At 38.7% G+C, this 24610-nt stretch overlaps 1 protein-coding gene across 3 annotated transcripts in view; it reads right to left on the reverse strand.

Annotated features, from left to right (window-relative positions):
- Positions 1 to 24610, reverse strand: part of LRBA (LPS responsive beige-like anchor protein) — a 602029-nt gene that overhangs the window by 483031 nt on the left and 94388 nt on the right. For all 3 annotated transcript variants that reach the window (XM_054990072.1, XM_054990073.1, XM_054990070.1), the window contains exons 18-25: positions 24067 to 24159; positions 22400 to 22508; positions 21092 to 21173; positions 18699 to 18822; positions 18238 to 18430; positions 6067 to 7059; positions 5137 to 5312; positions 1097 to 1250 (exon numbers count right to left, since the gene is read on the reverse strand). In XM_054990072.1, the coding sequence (XP_054846047.1) occupies positions 1097 to 1250; positions 5137 to 5312; positions 6067 to 7059; positions 18238 to 18430; positions 18699 to 18822; positions 21092 to 21173; positions 22400 to 22508; positions 24067 to 24159 (1924 nt within the window). The remainder of the gene's footprint in view (positions 1 to 1096; positions 1251 to 5136; positions 5313 to 6066; positions 7060 to 18237; positions 18431 to 18698; positions 18823 to 21091; positions 21174 to 22399; positions 22509 to 24066; positions 24160 to 24610) is intronic.

Raw genomic sequence — 24610 nt, forward strand, 5'->3', positions numbered from 1 at the left:
TCCCTTGGAGCTGGGCGTGGCTGCGCTTCCCTGACTTTGCTCCTGAGGTGCCGCCCTGGCTGGTATCTGGGCTGCCTGTCAACTGCTGCTGGCCTGTCCCTTGATGCTGGGCGCAGCTGCCCTTCCCTGGCAGGCTTCCCCCTCTGGCTCTTCCCCTCCCACACTTGCTGCCAGCTGTATTGCCTTCCCTGGAGCCACTGGGTCCCCTGACTCTACTGTTGGGGTGCTGCGCCTGTTCCAGCCCCCTGACTCTTCTGCTGGGGGGCTGTGACTGTTCCAGCCCCCTGACTCTGCTGCTGGGGTGCTGTGACTGCTCCAGCCCCCTGACTTTGCTGCTGGGGTGCTGTGACTGTTCCAGCCCCCTGATTCTGCTGCTGGGGTGCTGTGACTGTTCCCCCCTGGACAAGTGCCTGTGGAAGCAGCTGGGCGGATGTCTCCCGGGGGTCTCCTGTCCTTTTCTCCAGGTAAGTCCGGGGGCTGGGTTGCGGACCCCGGACACAGAGGTCAGTTCCCCTGGAGATAATGGTTGTTTTGGAGGGTGGACTCCATGGCATCATACCCCACTGAAGTCCCTCTCCTCCCCATACCCTGTCTTCACTCGCCTGCACCCCAAATCTCCAGGCATTTCCCAATCCAGAGCTGGCAACCCTAGGCAGCAGAAGCAAGAAGTACTACTCAAAAAAGAATGGGCATTGCTTATGAAGAAGGGAGAAAAAACATAGGCCATAGGTGTCAAAGCCAAAAATTACTTGAAACCAGTGACCTCGACTGGGGAATGGGATAGGAGGGAAGGTTAACAGAGATGTGTGAAAGAAAGGAGATCTGTCCCAGGCTCCACCTTTAAAAGGCTGCAGATATACCTGAAGGAGGAAAACTTACCATAAAGTCCACCCCAGCTCAGCATCAAAAGAAGGCAAGGCATGGTCAGCACAACAAGATGCCTTATGCTATCCTACAGTCCTAGCTCCCCCTTTCCCTTAGCATGGCCACAAACAAGGTCCTGTCTCACTGCAGAAGGTTGTCTTCCTGTAAGGCAAAGTATATAACAAGATATCCTCCAAAGGAGCACTTCTATATTATAAAGTGAACTTCTTACTGTAGCAGATGTAGCAGCAGAAAGCAAAGGTAATATGCCACCACAAGCCATAATCATATTATCCATCACTTGAGAGATTAGATGAATTGTGTTGTGCACAAAGATGACATTGTCACTGCTATTCACAAAGTCCATCACAGTCTTGGTAGAATGGCTGCCCAAAAAGAAAACAAAATAGCAAAAATGTAGGAAATGTAATTTAAGTTTCAGTTACAGAAAACTATGCATTTTTTTACATCATTATTATACCATCCAGAAATCTCTGTTGCAGCAAAGAACCACACATCAGTATCTAAAAAAAAAAAAAAGCCAACGTGCTGTCATCTTGACCTGAAAGTGCCCTTTTCCTTATGCTTCTAATCCTCTCCAGAGCACAGACTGGCAACTGCGTCTAAGTGTGTGGTGAATAATTATTTATTATTATGAAGTCTGATTATCTACTGCTGCAAGAGACACTGTATAAATCATCAAAATAAGTTTCCCTTGAGATATAAACTAGATCTGAACTCAAGTCTCTGAAGAGGAAACTAGTTTTTTACAAAGGACTTAAAAACTTTACATTTTAAGCAAAAGGATTTTAAAGACGTAAAATCCTGTTTCAACAAATCAACACATTAATTTTATACCATGGCCTAAATCTTCCCGTTAGCCTGATGCCTGTAGCAGATGGGATTGAATTTGATTACACTGCAATTCTATGCAGTCACTTCAGGCTAAACCCACCGAAATCAATGGACTTAGACTAAAAAAACACTGCATAGGATAACACTGCATTTAATATCAGATGGTATTTGACAGTTTAAAAGCAAGAACAATACAATAGGCATGATAAGATTATTTGTTTTGAAAGTTCTTTCTGTTCTTACAAATCTATAGGAAATTTATTTTGGAGGAAAAGTTACAAGGATGTTTTCAGTAACACCTTTCATGCACAAACAAAGTGAAACAAAGTTGATAGTAACTCCAGTTCATATTCCAGTACATAAATTTAATGTAAATATGAAATGAAAAAAGAGATGAAATTAAGTATAACTGCAAGTTTTGACCATCCACTCATTGGCTCACCATCTCTATAGTCAGGCCTGTGAGCCAGGGAAAGCCACACAAAGTTACAAACAGTGAAGGCTCCTGTAGCACTTAAGCTTAGTTTTATTTCAGCCATTCTAAACTGCTTATTGATCTTCCCTTTTAAAAACTAGTGTGATCAGGAAGATCATACTAGTAGACAGTGCTGCTAAGCATAAAAAAGAAATAAAAATAGCCAACTTTCAAGTACTTTGGAGTACTGATAAGGAAGGGGAAGAGAGGCAAGTTTCAGGTTGGTAGCCATTATTTCTTCTATGCAGCTCTTAACGTTGCAGAATCCATGCACTACAAGAATAGCACAGAAAGCAAAATGCAAGTGAGGAAAGCAACTGTAGAACTGTGATGGGGGGAAAGCAACATTGCCGGGGGGGTGAAATAATGTGCAAAGATTACTGTGATCAATTACAAGCCAGGTGATGAGTCAGTGGACACACCTGTTGGCAGCCTTAATTTTTTTCTAAACCAACAAACAAAAACAGAAGAAAGCAAAACAGAAGCTCTAGTCAGACAGTTCGTAGCATTAACCCCAGTTAGTCTACCAAATGTACATACTAACCCATAGTTTGCTCATAAACCCTAGTTAGTCTGTGGCTTGATGCTAGACATAATTCCTAGATATTATCTCAAGTTCCTTGCCCTGCTCAGCTGCTGACAAAGTATTAGTACATATGCAGTGCACTTGCTTTTATCTGCTGCAATAAACAGACAGGATAAGGGCAGGAAAGCCTAGAGCAAGCCAAGGTTCCTTGGAAATCTTCAGGATATCAGCAGAGCCAGCTGTCCTTCTTCTTTCTCTCTATCCACTTCACCAAATTCCCTAAACATTTATACTCTGAAATAAAATAGATCTTCTTCAGCTTTCATCTTCTTTCTTTGTTGTTTTGCCACATTCACTAATCTTGTTTTCTCTCCGAAATAAAACAAAAGCTTGGGACACAACACATGATCATGGCAATGCCATTGATTCAAGCCCGTTTTACATTTCCGTTTTAACTCAATTGCCCCAATTTGGTGTAAAGCAGTGTGGGGGCAGCAGTTTCAAACAGCATTTACATCTGTTTAAGAATTGTATATGAATTGCTCTGGCATTTTACTCGTTTCAGACAATACTGCTTTTTCTGGTGCAAGAGCTTTTTTGTTTGTTTGTTTAATTGGCATAAAAATATTACAATAGTGCTATACCACGGCAGCTTTGCTCATCTGAACAGGGTCTCCTGCAAGTGCCAGGCTGCACACAGGTGAAGTCAGCAGCAGCCCATACATGGGCTTTCTCTGTGGTGGCCTCTATCCTGTGGAATGACCTGCCTGAGGAAGTCAGAAGACCCCCCACTCTCCTGGCTTTCCATAAATGATGCAAAACCGAACTATTCAAAAAGGCTTTTTACTCAAATGGGAGGGCTGTATTGTAGGGAAGAGGTCTCAGATGCTTCGCTAATGAGTTAAGGACCATAGACTTCATCACTATATTGCCTTACATATTATCTGCTGCTTTAAATAGGTACTCCTATGTACCACCAGTGCTCCATGTTGTCTAATGTTAGTCCTAGAATTGATTATGTTTTGCTTCAGTATTTTTTCTATTCTGTATTGGATTCTTGCTAATACTATGTCTTTTAAACTTGTATCTATTTACCCTATGGTATTGTTTATGAAATATGCTTGATACAGTATAGAAATGTACTTGATACTGATTGTACTAATCTCGTACTGTGTAATCCGCCTTGAGTCTCAATGAGAAAGGCGGACTATAAATGACAAATAAAATTGTGTTGCAACAATAGGTATACTAGGTTTTCTGAATTCCCAGCTTTCATTTGAAAAAAACAGTAAGTCGCTATCTTCTTCCCTTGTAGAGATAATATATCTTGCCAACAGAAGGGCTAGAGACTTACTTTTTAAAAAAAATGAAACCTGAGAATTCAGAGAACCTGTTACACCTGTTATAATGCTATACTGGTATAGCAGTTATCTATATACATTAAAAAAAAAAACCGCTCTGGAACTCAGTGGGAAAATTAAAAAGGCAGCACTTTTGGAAGTGCTACAGTCATTTCAAACCGGACTCTGCAGTAAATTGAAGTGCATTTAAAAACTGAGAATGGAAGAAAGGACTTTTTTTTTTAAATGGCTCTACCCCACATTACAAATGGGACACCAGCAGCATTGTCCGAAAAGCTTTTTAAAAATCCATTATCAGCCCACAGCCAAATCGGTTCTGTCAGAAATGGCAGAAAAAGTCCAGTAGCAACCAGGAAACAAAACAGATTTCAAAGGCTGTGTGAAAAGGGCTTCAGTCTTTCATGGGATATAAAGGGGGGGAAGAGTTCTTTTTATGAAGAGAAACAGAGGGCAGAAGGGGTTTTGCTTTTTAATGTAACAATGCTTTGCATAGAACAATTTATATTGCGTACATTGGCAAACTGGATAAAACTATATGACTGAATGAAATTTTTTTTCTTGCTGCCTTTCAAAATTACCCTCTGGAAAGATTGAAGCCACACAATCCAGCTTGGTAAATCATCAATACCAGAGAGTGATGGGTGGAAAAAAGACATCAACAGCTGAATGCTGCTAGATGGACTGTGTTTATCTGCTGTTCTGTGCTGCTATTTCAATATGCAAGAGACTGGCAGAAATAGTGCTACTGAACAAGCTGGGATTTCTGAATTTGCAACTAACAAGCAATCACAGTTAATATTAACCACAGTCAATAATACAGGTGCAAACTGGTGTTTAAAAATCCAGGTTTTGCGCTGATCAACAAACCACAGTTTGTTTGGCAGTCTGCATCTGAAATTGGCAATAAACTAGAGTTTAATTAAACCATAAACTGCAGTTTATCTGTCTGCAGCCTGTATGTCAACCTACTTCTATAGTTAGTAAAGGAACAACGGCAATTATTTTGTTTACATTGATGAAATTCTCTTATGACTACTTTTAAACAGCTACTGTACCTCCTCCACATTTGCACATCCGTTTCTATGGAAAAGAGCAAGTCTGTGAGTAAGCGTTGGTGCATTTGTGACCATCTGAATTCTGGAATACGGAACATAGTGGACCTAGAATCTCTTCTCTGTCCATCTGAAACAGCCCCTCCACTTTGACCTGATGAATCTTGTTGCCTTGATGTCTTCACAAAAACAAATTATAGGAACACATCAACTTGAAGTAAAAGACCTCAGATCAGACATAAAATCAAATTTCAAAAAACAAACCTAACATAAATCCATATTGAGGAGAACGGCGTATCTTAAAAATACAGTTTCTGATTCTGAAATAACTACTTCTAGAAAGACAGTTACATCTCTGAGAACTACATTATGAAATTAACTATTAATTATACCAGTACTACACACTACAGATCAATTGTGCCACCATCTCTGCTAGCCAAGACAAGAATAAGCAGCAGCCAGACCTTACCACAGAGGGTGAATATATTGCTGCTGACTGTGATCTCCCTCCTTTGAGGAAGTATGGTGCAGGATGATGGTTATCCATTGGCAGGTGTCTCTGCAGGAGGGAAGCACTTGGGTACATTACTGTTTAACTATATTTTGTAAGTACCACTGATCTGATACTGACCTGAGAGAATGATGTAGATCAAAAGCTAGAATTGATTTCAATTTATTAAAAGAATCCCCGTGTAGAACTTTGAAGTCACCTTTTATTCACAAATTAATAATATGAGATTATCTAAAACACTGCTACAAAATACTACAGTACCCTATGCCTGCTCCTTTGTGATTGAGAAATAATAATTATGGAGTCCATGTTCACTTGAAAAAGTGTTAACTTTTTAATATATATCTATTAAATATCATAACATCTGGTAATTTGATTAATCTATTTAGATTAAAAGATAATTGTAGTGAACAAAAAATTACCTCAGGAACGGGCCTCAGTGCTTGATTTACTTCCAGAATTGCACTGGATTTCAGCTCCAATCTTTCAGTATCTGATGCAACACTGGAAACATCAAGCTTAGCAATCTTCTTTTCTGAAGTGTGTGGTTGCACATCATCCACAGTTGTTTTGGTAAGTGAGTGGTCAGTATTCTCTTCATCTACCTTCCCAATGACATGTGAATTTGACTGGGTTGTTTCATCCTTTATTAAAGAAGAACGTATTTCTGGCAAGGTATCTGGACCTTGTTCTGTTTCCACTGATGCTTCAGTAGTTTTGGTTTCCGATGATGTTGAAACCTCTTCCTTCACTGTGATTATCTGCTGCTCCTGCATTGCTGATGTTTCAGAACAAGTATGTTCTTTGCTGGGTTTAGAAGGACATTCTTCTGAGGTAAAGGGTAAATTGCTCTCCTCTTTTAAATCAACAAAATCATCATCTTCCTCATCTTCCACTTCTGGTGTCAACTTTTCTAATATCTCAGGGCTTTCTAGTGCCCCTCCATTGACGTTCTGTGTAGATAATGCTGCCTCAGTGGCAACCACCTTTTCTTCCTCATGGATTCCTTCAGTCATTTCAGGAGAGACTTTCAAACTTTGTTTTATCTCTTCTGTCTGTACAGGAAGCTCTAAGCAAGGTGCTTTATTTAAATCAGAGGTTTTCAGACTATTTTCTCTTCCTGTTCTGACTTCTCTAACTGCCTCTGATGAAACAGTTTGTTCTTCACAATCTGATGGTCTACTTTCAGTCTTTTGAGTACTGCTTTGCACATTACCACTCCCATCAGAATATCCAGAAGTACCAGCTTCTTTTATTTCCAGGTGTTGCCGTGTTCCTTCAACTTCAGCTTCTCTTCTACTACCTGAGACCGTTCTAATCTGGGTTGATGGACCAGCACCACAATCTTCTTCTTCTTTCTCCTGATATTCTCTGAACATCTGAGAGAGACTCTCTTTGTGCATTTCAAAACTTACCTATAAAAAGAAGGATTTTAGTTTGGTAAATATCCAATGTTCAAAAGTATCCTAAGCTTTCTGCTAAAAAGTATTCACAAGAGATCAGTTTAGTAAACATAAGTTTGTAGGGCAACTATAAGTCATCATTACCAAACACAAGATAAAACCATGTTTTGAAAGTTATTCTTCTTCAGCTAGGTTTCTATACAGACCAAATTCCTGCAAATGATTGTATAAAACTTCGGACTTTTAGTCTGCCAACTCTTCAGAACACCAATCTCTCTCTGACATTTTACCACAGGAATTTCAGGCAAGACTCAGCTCAGGAACTTGCTTTCAGTTCTCTGAAGTAGTCTTCAAACACCAGTCTCTAGGAATGGGCACAGTACTTGTTAACTATAGTGATACCTACTATGTGTTACAGCCACGCTGTGGGAACCTTTACCACAACTGCAACATTTGAAGACCTACAACTACATTTGTAGTTTAATTGCATAGATCTTCGCACAAAATCATGGCAATTGCCTCACCAACATGGCTGCAGACTTTTAAGTATTACAGGCATGCTGTGGGATGAATCAACAGAAAAGCAGTTATCATAGCAGGGCTGTTTTTTTACTAGCAATAAGGTGCACAATGATTTCTAAGCATATGACTTTAGAAATAACCACTACTCTAGAACAAACACAAACCATTACACTGATAAATATAATTAAACAAATCTATCCTTGTTCTGACTTAATTCTTATCCATAGATTTAGTACATTTTGCCTTGCATATTAAGTTCCATAGAATAACTTACACTTATATTCTACAAGTACAAAGTATACATTTTTATAAATTCATTATTTTTGCACTATGTATAATAAAGCCTCAATACCCCTAACAATTCAGAGAATTTATACAGTAAACACTAATGTAATGTAGCATGAAGAGTTTCCCAAGATACAGTTTGCATTACTTGCACTGTATATGCAATCTCCAAAAACAAGAAAATAAAAGGAGTGAAAGTAAAGTAAAATCTCTAGCTAAATACTTCCTTTGATCCAACAGATGGCAATTGCTATTCGTTAAGCAAAGACTGAATCAGTATTTTGCTCCTAGGTGCTATCATGCATTCTTGCTCTTCTGTTTAGTTCACTCTATCTTTTCTATGTCAGCAATATATTTTTTCATTCATCCTGACAAAGGTGTGATGAGTTGAGAGATTTATAGGTCAGGTTCTTAAGATTCATTTCCCAAAGAGATGCCCTAAGCCCTGCAGAGTTTTTCATCAGCTAACTTGGTATCTGTAGCATTAAATATTCCCCTAGGCAAACAGGTCCCAGGGCAGTAAGCTCTGTCAAGGATATTCATGGACATCTTCTCATTCTATAATACATTACATGTTCTCCTCTGGGTCTTAATAAGAATTTGTTTACCCAATGCACAAAATAGTGATTAGCAACAGGAAACAAGTGACAGAATCTTTTTTTTTACAGTGACTCCATAATAGTATATCACTTTTCTTCAGAAGAGAAAAAAGACAATAAATAGGCTTTATCCTTATCTGTGCTAAAAATCAGTCTTGAATTAATTTAAAATGGTTATTTTCCTAGTTTGTACATCTTATGGAAAACAGATACATAGAGCGGAACCACAAGTGACAAAAGGCACAGATTGGACACTTGTCAGCTTCCCTCAAGTTTTGATGGGAAATGTAGGCAGCTTGGCGGAATGTTGGACAAATGACAGTTGAAAAGTCCATTGGACAGCAGACAGAGAGCCAAACTGCAAGACTAGGATGCCTACATTTCCCATCAAAACTTGAGGGAAGCTGACAAGTGTCCAATCTGTGCCTTTTGTCACTTGTAGTTCCGCTCTCAGTTTTATGCTGCATTGGACCCAACGCTCACAGTATGGTTACTGGACCGCCTACATATGTGAGTCCTAGTTAAATGGTACATTCAGGAATATTAGAAAGCTGACATCATAATTTGTATTTCTCTTCTACATAAAAAAATAAAATGGAAGGAAAACTCATCCACTATTCACAAAGTGTAACACTTTAATGTATTGTCGAAGGCTTTCACGGCCGGAGAACGATGGTTGTTGGGGGTTTTCCGGGCTGTATTGCCGTGGTCTTGGCATTGTAGTTCCTGACGTTTCGCCAGCAGCTGTGGCTGGCATCTTCAGAGGTGTAGCACCAAAAGACAGAGATCTCTCAGTGAGAGAGATCTCTGTCTTTTGGTGCTACACCTCTGAAGATGCCAGCCACAGCTGCTGGCGAAACGTCAGGAACTACAATGCCAAGACCACGGCAATACAGCCCGGAAAACCCCCAACAACCATTGTAACACTTTAGTCTATAAGAGTTCTGTAACCACAGAAAATATCAGTGGACAGACTCTTGTGAATCAATACACATCTCTAATGTTAATCAGTTTTAGTAAGTTATGCGTGCAACTGTGCCAATATCTGCAACCTTATTTTATTTATGTGCATGTTTGTGAAATATACTGATATGAAATTACATCTAGAAAAAGATACAAATGTCACTATCCCATGGTTCCAATACCTTCAACTCAAACATTTATTCGAGAGCCTTCAGCTTAAAAATGTACTTAAACACAACTTGATACATTTTGAACTCCTGTTAAAAAACTCCCAACTACACTGAAAGGGCTTGATATCAAGAATTTATGGTATCTTAAACTCAAAGGGGCATCTTTCTTTGAAATATCAAGTCAAGTGGAATAAGGACTGCAATATTTCTTTGTCTGATGCTCAATGGGACACAATATGGACAGGGAAAGCTTTACAGTCTAAAGGAATCAACAATCAAGTCCTGTCTTTCAAATTAATGGCACCCCTCCAATTACAACGCATTAACCCTTATGTTTACCCATTTTGCTGGAGACATTGTGGATTAGTCAGAGACTATCTTCATTCATGGTGGAACTGTCACAAACTTCAATCTTTTGGGGACTTAATTATAGCAAAAATGCAAAAGGTAACAGGAGGATATACAGTCCTTAAGCACCCCAAAGTGACCCTCTTATGTCTCTGGGAGGATCCCATAATTCTGACCATTAGAAAAAAATTGATCTTTACTATGCTTTTTACTGCAAAAATGTTGTTAGCATCCTCTTGGAAACAAGAGAAGCTTCCAACCGTACCAACTTGGAATAAAAAATTATGGGAAATTTTCATCATGGATAAAATTTCCAATTGTCTCCACTCAATTGAAAACTCACAGTACCAATCGACCTTTTTTGAGCAACGGTTGCCTTTCATAAGTTATATATGCAGCACAAAACAATCACACACTCCTGATTCTTTTGTTTACAGCTTTGTTGGCTCAACTTGAAAAGTCACACTATGTATAATAATGATAATGCTAGTCTTCAGACTCTGTAATAAGTTACTTCTTTCATGACAAGTTTATCTCCTTTGTATTATAAATAGTTTAATGTTTGTTATTCTGTAATGTTTGGAAAAATTACAAAAATAAAAAACTAAAAAAATATACGGAGATGTAAAGGTAAAGGTGTGCAAGCACTGAGTCATTACTAACCCATGGCGGGGACGTCGCATCACGACATTTTCTTGGCAGACTTTTTGTTACGGGGTGGTTTGCCATTGCCTTCCCCAGTTATCTACACTTTACCCCCAGGAAACTGGGTACTCATTTTACTGACCTCGGAAGGATGGAAGGCTGAGTCAACCTTGAGCTGGCTACCTGAACCCGGCTTCTGCCAGGATTGAACTCAGGTCGTGAGCAGAGCTTGGGCTGCAGTACTGCTGCTTACCACTCTGCGCCATGAGGCTCTTACAAAATACAAATGTATTTTCACACATACATCTCCGTATATTTTTTAAATTTTTGTAATTTAAAAAATATACGGAGATGTATGTGTGAAAATAAGATACCATTTGCATTACCTGTTGCTAGTAATTAACATCTTTAAAAAACATTGTTGAAATAACTCCAGGCCATAACTTAAAATTTCTTTATCTTTATATCTTGTTTTTAGAAAGTCTATATAAAATCAAGGAAACTGTTTGACAGTTTAAGTCTTTTATTTTGTTCTTCATAGTGAGAATCTGATGAATAACTAGAACCATAAATTTGTATCTACAATGTAAATGCTACAATGCTAGCCAAGAGAATTTTACATTTACGTGTACCTGACCATTTTAGATTTTCCTTTAGGTATTTCTGTGAAGCTGATAATTCATAATTAATTACCTGATATTGCTTTAAATTAGCAAACTAAAAGGCCATTCATTAATCTTCACAATCATTTGATGCCTAATCCATAGCCATTTGCAACATTTGCAAAGCTCCTCTTTGCACTACTAGTTAAAGACAATTGGAAGCTAATAAATACAGCCTTCTCCTCTACCATTAATTTTAACTTAATTTGACATTCAACATTCACTAATTGCCAGAGAGGAAGATTAGAATGCAGAATGCAAAAAGGTTGTGGTGTCATATCCTACCCTACAATCACAGTATACTATGATGAAAATGCAGCAATTTTCAAGATTTAGCATTTGCTATCCCATATATTCATACATATATATCTTGGGGATGATGAGGTCAAAACTGAAAGAGAAAGAAGATTGGCCACTCAACCTGCAACAGAACTCCCTTTTGTATGTTACAAAGTTTACTGGAAATTAGCTCCTGTACTGCTAAACTCCATCAATAAGCTATTCATAATTCCGGCAAATGTTACTATTTTTTACCCTAATGAGAGCTTTATTGACCTGTTTTTCCACCCTCCTAGGAGCAATGCTAACAGTTCAGGTCTGGAAACTCTCCACACCATTCAGAAAACAAATCAACTTTGACTTGAGGCACCAATACCTGCTGGTATCAATCCCAGGGAAATGAATCAGTCAAAGATGAACAGAGGTACTGTACACACAAAAGCTTTGCACATTCTGGCACCTTCCCTAACGTAACAAATCACTTGACCCCCACACTGGCAAGCTTCTTACAACAGATCAAAAGACTGTAAAATCTAAACTGTTTAGTTTTATTGTCAAAGTGCTAATTAAGTTGCATTTTTAGTATATTAAAATGCTTAACTGACAAGATCAGCTATAAGCACAGTTACTTATTTCAGGAGCAGTGTTGGGAGGGAATATTTTTAGTAATATAAACAGATCATATGGAACCTACTTGTTGTCTTTTCATTACATCACTGGATGAATGTTGGAACTAAAGAACAATTCTGTCCATAATTTCTTTCAATGCTTCTATCTTCAGCAGTAAATAAGCCATTGTAAAATAGTCAGACCTACCACTTTTGCTCCTAGATTTGGGGGGGGGTGGGGTGGAGGTGGGGGGATAGTTCTGTATTTTGTCAGCACACTTACAACAATTTAAATATTTTACAAGTATGCTTTCATCCTGTCCTGCTCACCTCTATCTATGACTTGTCTATAAGAGAAAATTCAAAACCATGTTATTTAAGTTCACATTTTATTTTCCTAATATTTTGTTGCCATCACAGCCTTACTTTTTCGAAGACTGAGCATGGGTTACAAATCAGAAAATAATTACCAGGATAATAGCACAATTCTAAAATCGAGTATTTAAACCTATTTGTTCACAGAAAAACAGAAACTCCACAATGCAAATCTAAATCCCTAAATAACACCTCCCAAACACACACACACACAATATCAATATATCAATCTATATCTATATCTATATCTATCTATCTGTCTATCTATCTATAAATATATATATAAAAAACACAGTGCTTTTTTCCAGCTGGAATGCGGTGGAACGGAGTTCCGGCACCTCTTGAAAATGGTCACATGGCTGGCGGCCCCACCCCTTGATCTCCAGACAGAGGGGAGTTTAGAGTGCCCTCCACACATGCGCTCCAAACTCCTCTCTGTCTGGAGATCAAGGGGCAGGGCCACCAGCCATGTGACCATTTTCGCCAAGGATGACTTAAACTTTAAAAAACTCCCCCCTTGTTCCAGCTGACCCAAAGTAATGTCATTGTGCGGTCCTGGAAGCATGCGCGCACTTTGTGTGTGTGTGCATGTGGTACCAGGGGCACTACCTCCCGCCAAGAGTTGCTCTTTGTGATGGCAACCCACTGAGTTCTACCACCTCTTTTCCCAGAAAAAAAGCCCTGTATATATACCGGGCCACTACCACTCTGAGCTTATACCATCTATTATTCCTAAGCATCCCCTATCTTGTTCCAAACTCTTCCCTCACGTCCTACTTATGTAGATGATCAAGACTGGCTTTAAAGTAGAAAGCTTTAGGCTATCAGCTGATGACAAAATCCTATTTCATAAACTTATTTCTTTGTACTAATTAGAGTAACACTTCCATTAGTATGGGAAGGGTGAATGATTTCAGTTGATTCCCCCTTCCCACTGCAATCCCCTATGGGGCATACAATCCTGTTCTTGACGGTCACTTGATCTTCAAGAACAACCTTTCAGAAAGCTACAGCACAAAGGGGCCAATGGCAAGGATCCAATCTATGAGCAGAGCACAGTGTATGGTTCTTTGGATCCAACTCATTATCCCAAACCTCTACTTTGTTTTACACGATCCAGATGTACTTAACAGATTTTTAAGGATCATAAATTCATTTCATGGCATTTTCAATACTGAAACTACTGGGAACATTTGTTCTAATACTGCTATTCTGCACTGATCCATTAGGATAAAAACAAACAGTTCCCCAGAGATTTCTAGCCTTTGTGGTAAACAATAATAAAGCTGGCCACTATACAACACAGTCATCTCTCCCTTCACACTTTAAACTCTTTCATCTTCCCTCATAAATCAATTACCCTATCTAACAAATCATTTTTGTTCCTGATCTCTTTTCAATTTGTCCACATCTATAAGGATGAGCAGTCAAGCAAATAACTATATAATTGAACTTAATTTTATGGAATCAGTTCTTCTGAATGATAGTTTATTGAATATTATACTTTTCTATAACAAAAAACATCAGTTTATTTTTATTTACTGTTCAGACAGAAGATAATTTCCAAGAAACGCATAGTTGTGAAAAAGAAGTCTTAAATATTTATACCTCACTTTTCTCCCCTATGAGGACCCAAAGAGGCTTACACCAGTCGCCTCTCCTCCATTTTATCTTTACAACAACAACCCTGACAGGTAGGTTAAACTGAGAGAGTGATTGATCTAAGGTCACTCAGCAAGTTACCATGGCAGACTGAGGTGCATATCATACCTAAGTGGATTAAAACCAGCATATTGGTCGTGAAACACTTTTAAATGAACTGGGATTCAGAATTCAAAGTGGTATACAGCTGACGTTTGCAAATATATACTTCACAGCCTAACCCATTTTTTAAATTATTAAAATCATTTCAAAAAATAATTTTTCAGTATTTTGAAGGGTCATCTTTAAAGAATGGATGTTAACAGAAGTAAACACAGAATATCTGTGAAAACAAAAGGATCATGTAACTGTACAGCAATATGTCCACCATTCTTTATTTGGATTCCAGTTAACAGCAACCAAAGGCAGCATAGTGATAATGCTTAAGGTCTAACTTATATGAGACAACATGATAAGAATCAGGGGCTTTTTAAAGATTCTCTAAATGCTTAAAATTGTGCTAACACTTGTTACTAAAAAAACCCCTCATATTAAGCCATATGTTTCCTTATAATTGTGGTTGGGGGGTGGGGATAGCTATGAAAAACTGGAGGCAAAAATCAAAGGTCAAGGCAACACAAAGGAATTTAGCTTTAAGAGGATTATGCACACCTTTTAAATCCTGAGAGCAAAAGAAACCAATGTAGTACAATTACGCTACAAAAGCCATCACTGCTTATAAAGCGTAGTGCAGCTGTTGGAAGAGAGGGCTACAGTGACAAACAGCTTCCCTGCTACAAAGGTGGCAGGAAATCTATCAAACTGGACAATAAAATTGCAATTGAGTTTCTCTGGCTTTTTATAGCAGCTGCATGTATCTTGATGTGTAGCTCTGCAAAATCTATCCAATTTTGCAACACTGGTTCTTTATACCCAAGTTCTTTATCAGAGAACAGGACTCTAAATTATTATTGGATGTAAAAATAAAAAGAGCTCTAATCCTATTCAATTAGCACGATATACAGAGATGAAAAAACCTTCCAACTGTTATTTCTGTAACAAATTTTAGAAAACATATCACAGTGATTCCAGGTTCCACATAGTACATTGAACCTATAAGAAAAAAATATAGCCCTCTAGTTCTTCTAACTCGTATCCCTGCAGAAATATTAGAATCTAATAAAAAGCATCTGTATGCAACTTTCAATATTTTTATGAAGAAAAAAATACCAATTTTCATGACCCTTTGTCCTCACAATATCAAGAGAGAAACTTAGGTTAAAATCATATGGTATTAAGGGAATATCCTGGAAAGAAGGAATTTAAAATCAGAGTGAATTAATTCCTCAGCTCACCAATCTTGTAAATCCTATTTGTATACACATCTCTCATTAGAACAATTACTAGGTGCCGTCTGCTGCTAGCCCTTGAAATATTACTGAGAGCAATAGAGAACAGCAATTTAACCAAAGCCAGAGCAACACAGAAGAGAAATGGAAACAGCCTAGTTAGAGAAAGGAAGGGCAAATGATAGCAGGGGCTGGCAATGTTGGTTATTTCTCAAGGTTCACCGGTGCCCAGGAGACAGCATCCCACCAATACTTTCTCTGTTTTCTGATGGAAAGAGAACCTGATGGTACTCGATAAGAAGAAACAGATGAACTCCTCTGCTGTTAGGAAACTGTAGAATATCCCACCTGACTCCAGCAATATTACAAAAGCTTTGGGGCATATTTCCTTTTTCCTGATGGGATGAACAATGTAGAGAAAAGAGTGCCACCATGGTTGGGGGGGGAGGCAGATCTTTTTTTCTGCATTCTAGCAGAATGTAGAAAATGGCATTCTGGCAGCTCTGCAAAGTAGTCACCTGTTCAGGTGGCCCTGACCAGCTTGTGAGGGAAAGGAGCTCTTTAACCCCCGCTCTTCAGCTGGTCGGGGGTTAAAAGAGCTCCTTTCTGCTTGGCAAGCTGTGGGAAAGGAGATCTTTAATCCTTGTTCTTCAGCTGGTTGGGGGAAGCCCCAAACAGCCTTTAAACTTCAGCTGAGAGGAGGAGGATTCATCCCCTCCCAGCTGAAGCCTTCCTTCCTTCCTTCCGCCCTCCCTTTCTTTCTTTCCATGTCTTTACTTCTTTCCTCCTTTCCTCCCTCTCTCCCTTTCTTTCCCTTCCTTCCTTCCTCTTCCCTTCTTCCCCTCCCTCCCTCCCTTCCTCTTTCTTTCTATGTCCTGGGGGAGCGACATCACTTCCCAGAAGTAACTTAATCGCGCAGTTCTGGGAGGTGCGTGTGCGCGTGTGCCACCTCCTACTGGGAATTGCCCTGGGTGAGAGTTCTCCCACCTCTTCCCCCAGAAAAAAGCACTGGGGGGGGGGAGTGTAAAAGGAAGCACTCTAGTTACTCTTTCATTCCCTCCAGTGCTTCTCCCATTAAGAAACAGAAGATGAACTCTGGAGGTCCCTAAAATGATTCTAGAACCTCTGGGGTGATCTCTCATTTCTGATGTGATGGGTGCCTGGAGGAACCAGCACAGGACCACTATTTCTAGCTGATAGTGGTGCTATAGCAGTCATACTTTACAATGGATGCAAGAAGTGGTGTTATATTTTCAAGAAGTTTTAAGTAAAAATTCAACAGATATTTAATTTATTGACTTGTAACAAAAGATCTGATTAATGTAAATATGATTTTTTAGAGTTGCAATGTAATTGGTATTTAGCCTTTGTCTTAGCCTCTTCATATATGCATGTACACATATGTATAGAGACTTGACTCTGCAAATACAAGAAGGAAAACCCAGGTGTTGGAGATCCAGGGCAGCGTTCACTGCCATTGCCTTGAAGCCATGCTCCTCTGATCTCCTCTTCCTTTGGAGACCTCAGATAGGGAGGGGAGGATTTTCCTGTCACTTAATTTCTCCCCCACCCTGTGACTGCTTTCCTATTCCCTAGTTATGGGACCTGGCAGATTCAAGATGTGTATATGTACACACACACATCTTGAATCTGTAAGACTGTAAGTGTGAGGAGGACAACACAGGATTATATCATGTCTTCTGGCCTTGTCCAATAATTCAGTCTCTTTTGATACAAGTAGTGAATAAAATAAGAGAAACCCATTAACACTGGACCCAAAGATTATGCTTTGGTTTGGGCTGGTTAAGGAAAGTTTATACAATTGCTTTCTTGATTAAAATGATGTATAGGAGGGCAGAGGATGCAAGATGAAAACAAAGCATTTATCTGTAGCATGTCAACATAATAGATATTTACCTGGCAGCATGATAAATTTCTGAATAACATTACTACCTGTATCTTTTGGTTTGATATACATTTTGTATTATGAGTCTTTTGGAAAGAAAAATATTGGGGAAACAAAAATATTCGAGAGAAAATCAACCCCTTTAAATTATTTTGTAATAATTCATTATGAAGTAATATGAATAAAAGTATAGTCATAAAATGTATGAGGAAAACAAAAAGAAAAGGAAATACTGCAGTAGCTACTACAATCATATACAAAAGTCCTATCCTCAGTTAAATGAAAAAGACGACTACTAAAATTCTTCGCACCTAGGTAGCACAAAAGTATCCAGATATTTCCCCCTTATTAATAAAGAAAACTATTAATTCGCCATCCTTTCTTCTCCTTTGTTCAGATTCAAAGCATATTTTGTTCATGTTTCTTTAGTCCAGTTTAGCAATTTGTTGCACAGCCACTTGGATTTACTAAAGGGCACCCTTTTGGCCTACCAACAGACAAGGTGCGCCACCTTGTGTTTCAAGCGCACGTAATTTTACTGCACACAAAATATGAAACACAAAGCTCTGTTAAAAATCAAATTAGCCAATCTTGCACTAGGTTGTGGCTTACAGCACATTATATAACTAGACATCAGGATGCATCACAAATAAAAAATTTGCTATGTACACTTTTCTGAAAGATCAGTAACTCTGTGTTTAGAAATTCTGAGAAAAAATATTCTTTGTTATCTGTTCAGAGAATTAACTTCCTTTCCTTAGCTGGCTCATCACAAATTTAAAATTCCTCAAATGGTGAATACTTTGTAAAAAGATCTAGACTTTTTTGTGTTACTTACTTTTGAATGTGTGATTGCTAGGGTATCAACCCAAACGCGCCAGCCACCCCACTCGTACTTTACTGCATGATAAAGCAAAATTCGAAAAATGGTGTACACCATTTCTGTTATCTTCTGTTCATCAGAATTTCTGGGATGAAAGTAACACAGGGAAAGCATCCATTCCTGCCATACAGAGCACTGCAGTAAACTCCTGCAACATTGAGATGTATTGTTAAATTAAGCTTTAAAAGAAAGAAAGCATGTTACACCTCAAAGATATATGAAGGTTTGAAAACCATAAAAATCTGCAAGAATGATGTTTCAGAAACATTTAATGCAAACTTTCTAGAATGAAGGTGGAAAATCTGAAATAGCAAATGAGACCTATTTTATCATTTTAAAAAAAAAGATTTTAGCTTTTTATGAACTGAAGATATAATTTCCAAATCCAAAGTGTAAGTGCATAAGTATCCACTTACCTCCTATTGTCTCTGCTGTTATTAAAAAGCTTAATCATATCCGAAAGGAAAACTCTGTGGACTTCCATAGTTTCTGGGCACTGAGGAGAGTTACGTAGCAAGGTTGCAATGACTTTCAGAACCTCTGAAGAAAATGTCAACAAAATAGCTTTAACACATTTGAAAACTAGAGTCAGATTCTTTCCTTTTCAGTTTCTTGAAGTTAGAACCAAACGATGTTTGGAGTACTATGACTAACTCCAGAAATATTTTGCCCATTAAAAAAAAGCAGCGGCTAAGATACGGATCTCTTTCCTCCCTACATGTCCATCAAAAAGGGCTCCCCAGACTGTTTTAACTACTATGGTTACTTTTTTCCCCTATAAGGGGAAATCAGGAAAATGGCAAGTAGAAAAGAGTTTTTTAAAAATTTTCCCCTGGACCTTAGTCTTGGACCCACATCCCCCTACCCATGATCTTTATAGCCAAGCACATCTGAAGTTCCAGTCATGAAATTCCAATTACAGGTAGTTTCGCACAACAACAAATCCGTCAATCCAAATGATTTGTCTAAATACAAATAAACTTTTCACAAATAATCTGTTACTTTCTTCTAAGATTATACAGATACATTTCTCTGTGGCTTAATTCTACTCAATGGTTATGTGAGCATTAAATCATTTTTACAATTAAACAGCAATTAGATTTCATTACTGTCACACATCCTTATCTGAATTAGCTATCTGTATTATGTGTCATTTCTGCATAAATTGACAGCATCATCATAAGCACAGGGAACTGGAGATTCTAAACTCAACCTTCATTTCTTCCACCCTTACTGATGAAGGAAACTCTCATCCACTCAAATACCTAACTGATTCCATTAAAGCCAAAATTTTGAGCTGTGATTTGTGTACCCTTTCTGATTCAGTAATAGGGAAGGTTATCAGTGCCCCACTAGGGGAGGAGGGTCCCCTGTCCCCAGCTTGCATTTCCCACTCAGAGCAGTAGCAGGAGAAAAATAAAGTTAAAAGTGGCCATAGGGCCTATGGTCTGATGTCACTTCTAGGGAAAACCCAGAAGTGATGGCATGCCTCTCTAGGTTTTGTCAGAAACTCTATTATAAACCCAATAGCTCCCCCCCATACCTCCCCCCAGTCTCCCCCTGAAAACAAAAAATGCAAAACCAAGGCCTGGATTCCAATTACCATATCCACTTACAGAAGGCTCTTCCATTAGTTGAATGGAACTTCCCTTCCTCACCCCTGCAGCCCATTAATTTTCCCAGAATACTTTTCCAGGAAGACATTCATGTTTATAGAAATATTTCTGCTATCCTTATAAAAAAGAATCAGACACAAGGCACACTTGAGAACCAACTATAATACTGGTACCGTAAAACCTGTATTGCTTGCTCTATGTATAGGATACTCTTCCTCAATCTGTTTATTGCTGTTTAGAGTAAAATCTCTTTACTCTAAGAAACATTCGGCTCTCATAGATTATATAGCACTTTTCCTGAATGCTCGAAGAATTTCATATACGTTATCTCAGTAATATTTACAACAATATTAATAATAAAATAATAATAACATTCGATTTATATACCGCCCTTCAGGACAATTTAATGTCCAATCAGAGCGGTTTACAAAGTATGCCATTATTACCCCACAACAAAACACTCTGTGAGGTGGGTGGGGCTGAGAGAGCTCCAGAGAGCTTGTGACTAGCCCAAGGTCACCCAGCTGGCTTCAAGTGGAGGAGTGGGGAATCAAACCCGGCTCTCCAGATTAGAGTCCCGTGCTCTTAACCACCTGTCAGTCAGGGTCTGTTTGTCACTGGGTTTAGGGAAAGATTGGGAAAATAGCAGTTTGTCCAAAGCAATTTAATCAACTGCAAGGCTGAGATGAGAACTGAACCAGAAGCTTCCAACTCCTATCTTTAACTTTTAGCTGTTAACATTGCAGAAATTTTCAGTAATCAAACAAAACATTGCTCTGAAAAATCTATCTTTCTAGTACTTCAGAAAATAGATATAAACCCAAAAGAGAAAAAAAATACAACTTTATCCTATCCAGCAGAGTTTGCATATGCCTAAGATCTCAAAAACAGTACTATTCAATAGAATGTAATTTAGGATGAAAGTTGCTTTCTTCCTTTATCTGACATCACTAAATAATGCTAGAGTCCAAATATCAAATATTCTGCTTCTGAATAATTGTCTCATAGCAGCAACATCCAACTATCCAAATATGGCCAGGATTAACTTACTTAGATTCATAAATACACATAAATAACCTTCTAAAGGCAGACAAAAACTTCCTAACTAACTCAAGTGAAATAATGGCCTAAAAGACTGCATATAAGATTATATCCAATGGTCACAGTCTCATATAAAAGAGCACAACGCTTACGAGGATTTTGAATTTTCACTGTTGAATCTGGGTCAGGATGCTGCTTATGTATCACTTGAGTACAAATCTGCTCAATAAGCATCTGGAAAAAGGAGGAAAGCAATGAGACATTACAGTAAAATTTAATCTGACAGATAAACAGATAAACTTCTTACACATGCATTGTACCACAGAACCAAATCTACAATTGTGCCAATTTCTTCATGTGGTCTCTAGAAAGTCATCTTTAGTAATGATATTCTATTCCTTTATTCATTTAATTACAAGATTCATTAACTCACCTTTCTCCCCAAACTATTGAGACTCAATTTATATCAAGTAAGTTAAGTAAGGCCCCTTTGAAGATAAAAAAATACATCATGGGGGCACTCAGGGAAAAATTTCTGCAAACCCAAGGCAGAAATTTCTGCAGAAAAAATACAAACCATAGGTTTGAAAAAAATCAGTCAAGCAATGGCTGCACATGTACTGACTTCACAAATACAAAATAGTTCCTTCACCACTGAGATCTTGCACGAATTCCTTGTGAGGCCTTGGTTGCCATTTTGGGGTGTCAAAACAACCCACCACATCAATGAGGCATCTGTCATTGTGAGGGATCACTTCAGCAACAACAGTGCTTAGAATAAGCAGGAGATGAGGGTGACAAAGAGGGAACAGAGACAACAATATGGGTGGAAACCAGGGACAGAGCAGGATACCAGAGCAAGATGAAATGGGCATGGAAAAAAGATTGGAGGAGGGGGGAGGAAATGGTGAGCAGGTGGGGGAAGCCTGGATTAAACTGGAGAGAGAATGTGGAAAGCCAATCAAGAGAAGCAGAAGAAAATAGACTTGTGGGTCCCTTTTTTCTTATGCACCGTTTTCTTGTATTACTTCTACTTTCATTTTAGAAACAACTCTTTTTTCTCAATTCTCCTGTTATCTGAGGCTGTGTCCCCACACAAGCCCCCCTAAAAAGAGCATAACTTTCCAACAATTATCTAATAGCAAAATAAAAACAAGTTAGCAAACTGAATTTCAAATACAAAATGTTTTGAAATCTGTAACAGAAAGGCACATACCAGCAAACTACTTCAAGCTTACAGCTTCATTGTAATAATAGATATTATTGCTATTGTGTTTTCAAATGAAAAATATTATGTAAATTAAGCAGTGCTTCCTTGAATTTGATGAGCATGTAAACCCACATTTCCACTATTACTTGGAACATATCAGCATCAAAACATAAATCAACTTTAAAACAGTACCTATGTAATTTTGTAATTAAGAGGAGCAGATTCTAACTATAGCCTATAATAGTAGTACCTCAAACAGCACATTGTATGTGGTCATAGTAATTAAGTTTGTCTGAAGCATAAGCCTCTCAGCCAGCAATGAGAATAAACCATGTCCAAGCATGACTTCAGCTTTCCTCCTGCAATTATACGACAGATTAAAGAAAAACAAATATGAGTAACACTGTTAATTTCACAACTATTTTCCAGTAAAGGTCAGTTCTAATGTGGTATTCAGACCAGAATCCTACTACTCTGCTCTCATCCCCAGGTTGGCTTGTTTTCCCTCAATTTTGGAATTATCATTTTCTTCCTGTGACAGTAATGGGGAACAAAATCACTCACTGGGAAAAAAATGGAACCGTAAGTTTCATCTTAAAACAGGAATCGTAATATAAACACTAATACTGATGAATAGCATACAGGTTGTCAGGTTTGCAAAAAGGCCTCAAGATTACAATCACTGAATTCATCAAAATGGTTAGAGAACAACACCTTAGTTTCTCCTGAAAACTGACAGCTACATCAATTCTCAACGTGGCCTGCTCTGTGGATACTTAAATCCAGAGACTGCAGCCTTGAACAGACAAGACAGATTTTTCTACAAGCCTTTTGAAGAAAATCTGAAATCACGTTTTGTTTTTGTTTTTAAAAAAACCTCCAAAATGATAGAAGCAGTGCCAGTAGCTTTAAGAAGCAAATGCTCCCAGTATTGTGAGCCTTCAAGCCTTGGCTTCTATCAGTAAAAGGCAAGTGCAGGGGCAGGGCCCTTTCCGGGGCAGGCCAGTCAGCAACCACCGGCAACTTGCTATCATGTAACTTGCATAACTCACCCAAGACTGCTTGCTAGTATTTAATAACAGCCACCTCCATCAAAGCCAGTGTGGTGTAGCGGTTAAGAGTTTCAGACTAGGATCTGAGAGACCCAGGTTCAAATCCTCAGTCTGCCAAAGAAGTTCATTGGGCAACCTTGGGCCAGTTATATAGTCTAAGCTACCTCAAAGGGACAAAAGGGAGGAAAGGAGAACAATATAAGTTGCTTTGGGTCCCCACTGAGGAGAAAGGTGGGTTTAATTGAAGTAAGCAAATAATAAATATAGGTGAACATGGGGGGGGGGATAAAAAGTAGGCTGACTGATGTGTAGAGGAGAGAGCATGAAGAAGGGGAACGTGAGGATATGGGAGCTGCCAGGAGGAGGAAAAGAAGATCTAGTGTGGGAATGTGATGCAGGGGAAAGTGAGGTGCCCCTCACAAATCCTTACTGGTTTGCCAAGTGATCAGCTCAGCACTGCTCAACTCAGCCATGGAGTGAAGGAGAGAAAGCTGAAGACGGGGGCAGATAAAGTTAGGTTGGCTGGCGAGTGGGAAGAAGAGAAGGAAGCTTGGAAAGGAGAGGCTATGGGGGCTTTCAGAGAAAAGAGGAAATAGCAGAGAAGGAAAAATGAGGAACACCCCCCCCCTTACAGTCTTTGCAGGTCCCACATTTGTAATATCTAATATCAGTTAAAAAATTCAAAACCACTGATAAAGCAACGTTATGCAATTAGCTCTCAATTAATATTCAAGAGAAGCTTTTGCAGCTTGAATCTGAGATGACAGGAGAAATGTGTTTAAATTTGTTATGACTAAACATTTTTTTGTATTTTAACACAAAATATGTTAATAGCATCTATTCCTGTAGTCTATCCAATACTTACTTGGGTGCCAAATGTTTTAAGAAGTATCCCAGCACCTTTAGAGCTTGTACTCTGATCCCTTCACTTTTTGATGCAAGAAGTTTGTAGACGACACTAAGTGGGGAAAGGAGGAAAAAACCTTATTAAAATAAGGCTACCTTTATAAAATTAACAGTACATAAGCACCAAGACAGCTACAGTTAGGAATGATTAAGACTGTATACACTTACCAGTAACATCCATCAAATGAGCCTTATGTCCATACAAACAATCACAGAACTGATTGGCACATGTCTTTAAAACCAATGGTACTAACTCACTCATTACTAAGGTGGCACCAGGAGCAGACTGGTACATTAAAAGGGTCCAGGAGCAAGCAAGCTAAGTGACCCCTGCAGTGCTACAAGCCAGCAGTGGAGAGGCCACTTTGCACAGACCGCCAGCATCAACAATGGGCACTGACTGGCTCACCTATTAGTTCCTCCTGCATTGCCATTTGTTGGCAACAAGTGAGCCTTTCATTATTGGTGACATCAGCTTCTGTGCTAGAGGCATTGATTCTGCT

This window comes from Eublepharis macularius, chromosome 10 (assembly GCF_028583425.1).
Source record: "Eublepharis macularius isolate TG4126 chromosome 10, MPM_Emac_v1.0, whole genome shotgun sequence".
Lineage (NCBI taxonomy): Eukaryota > Metazoa > Chordata > Lepidosauria > Squamata > Eublepharidae > Eublepharis > Eublepharis macularius.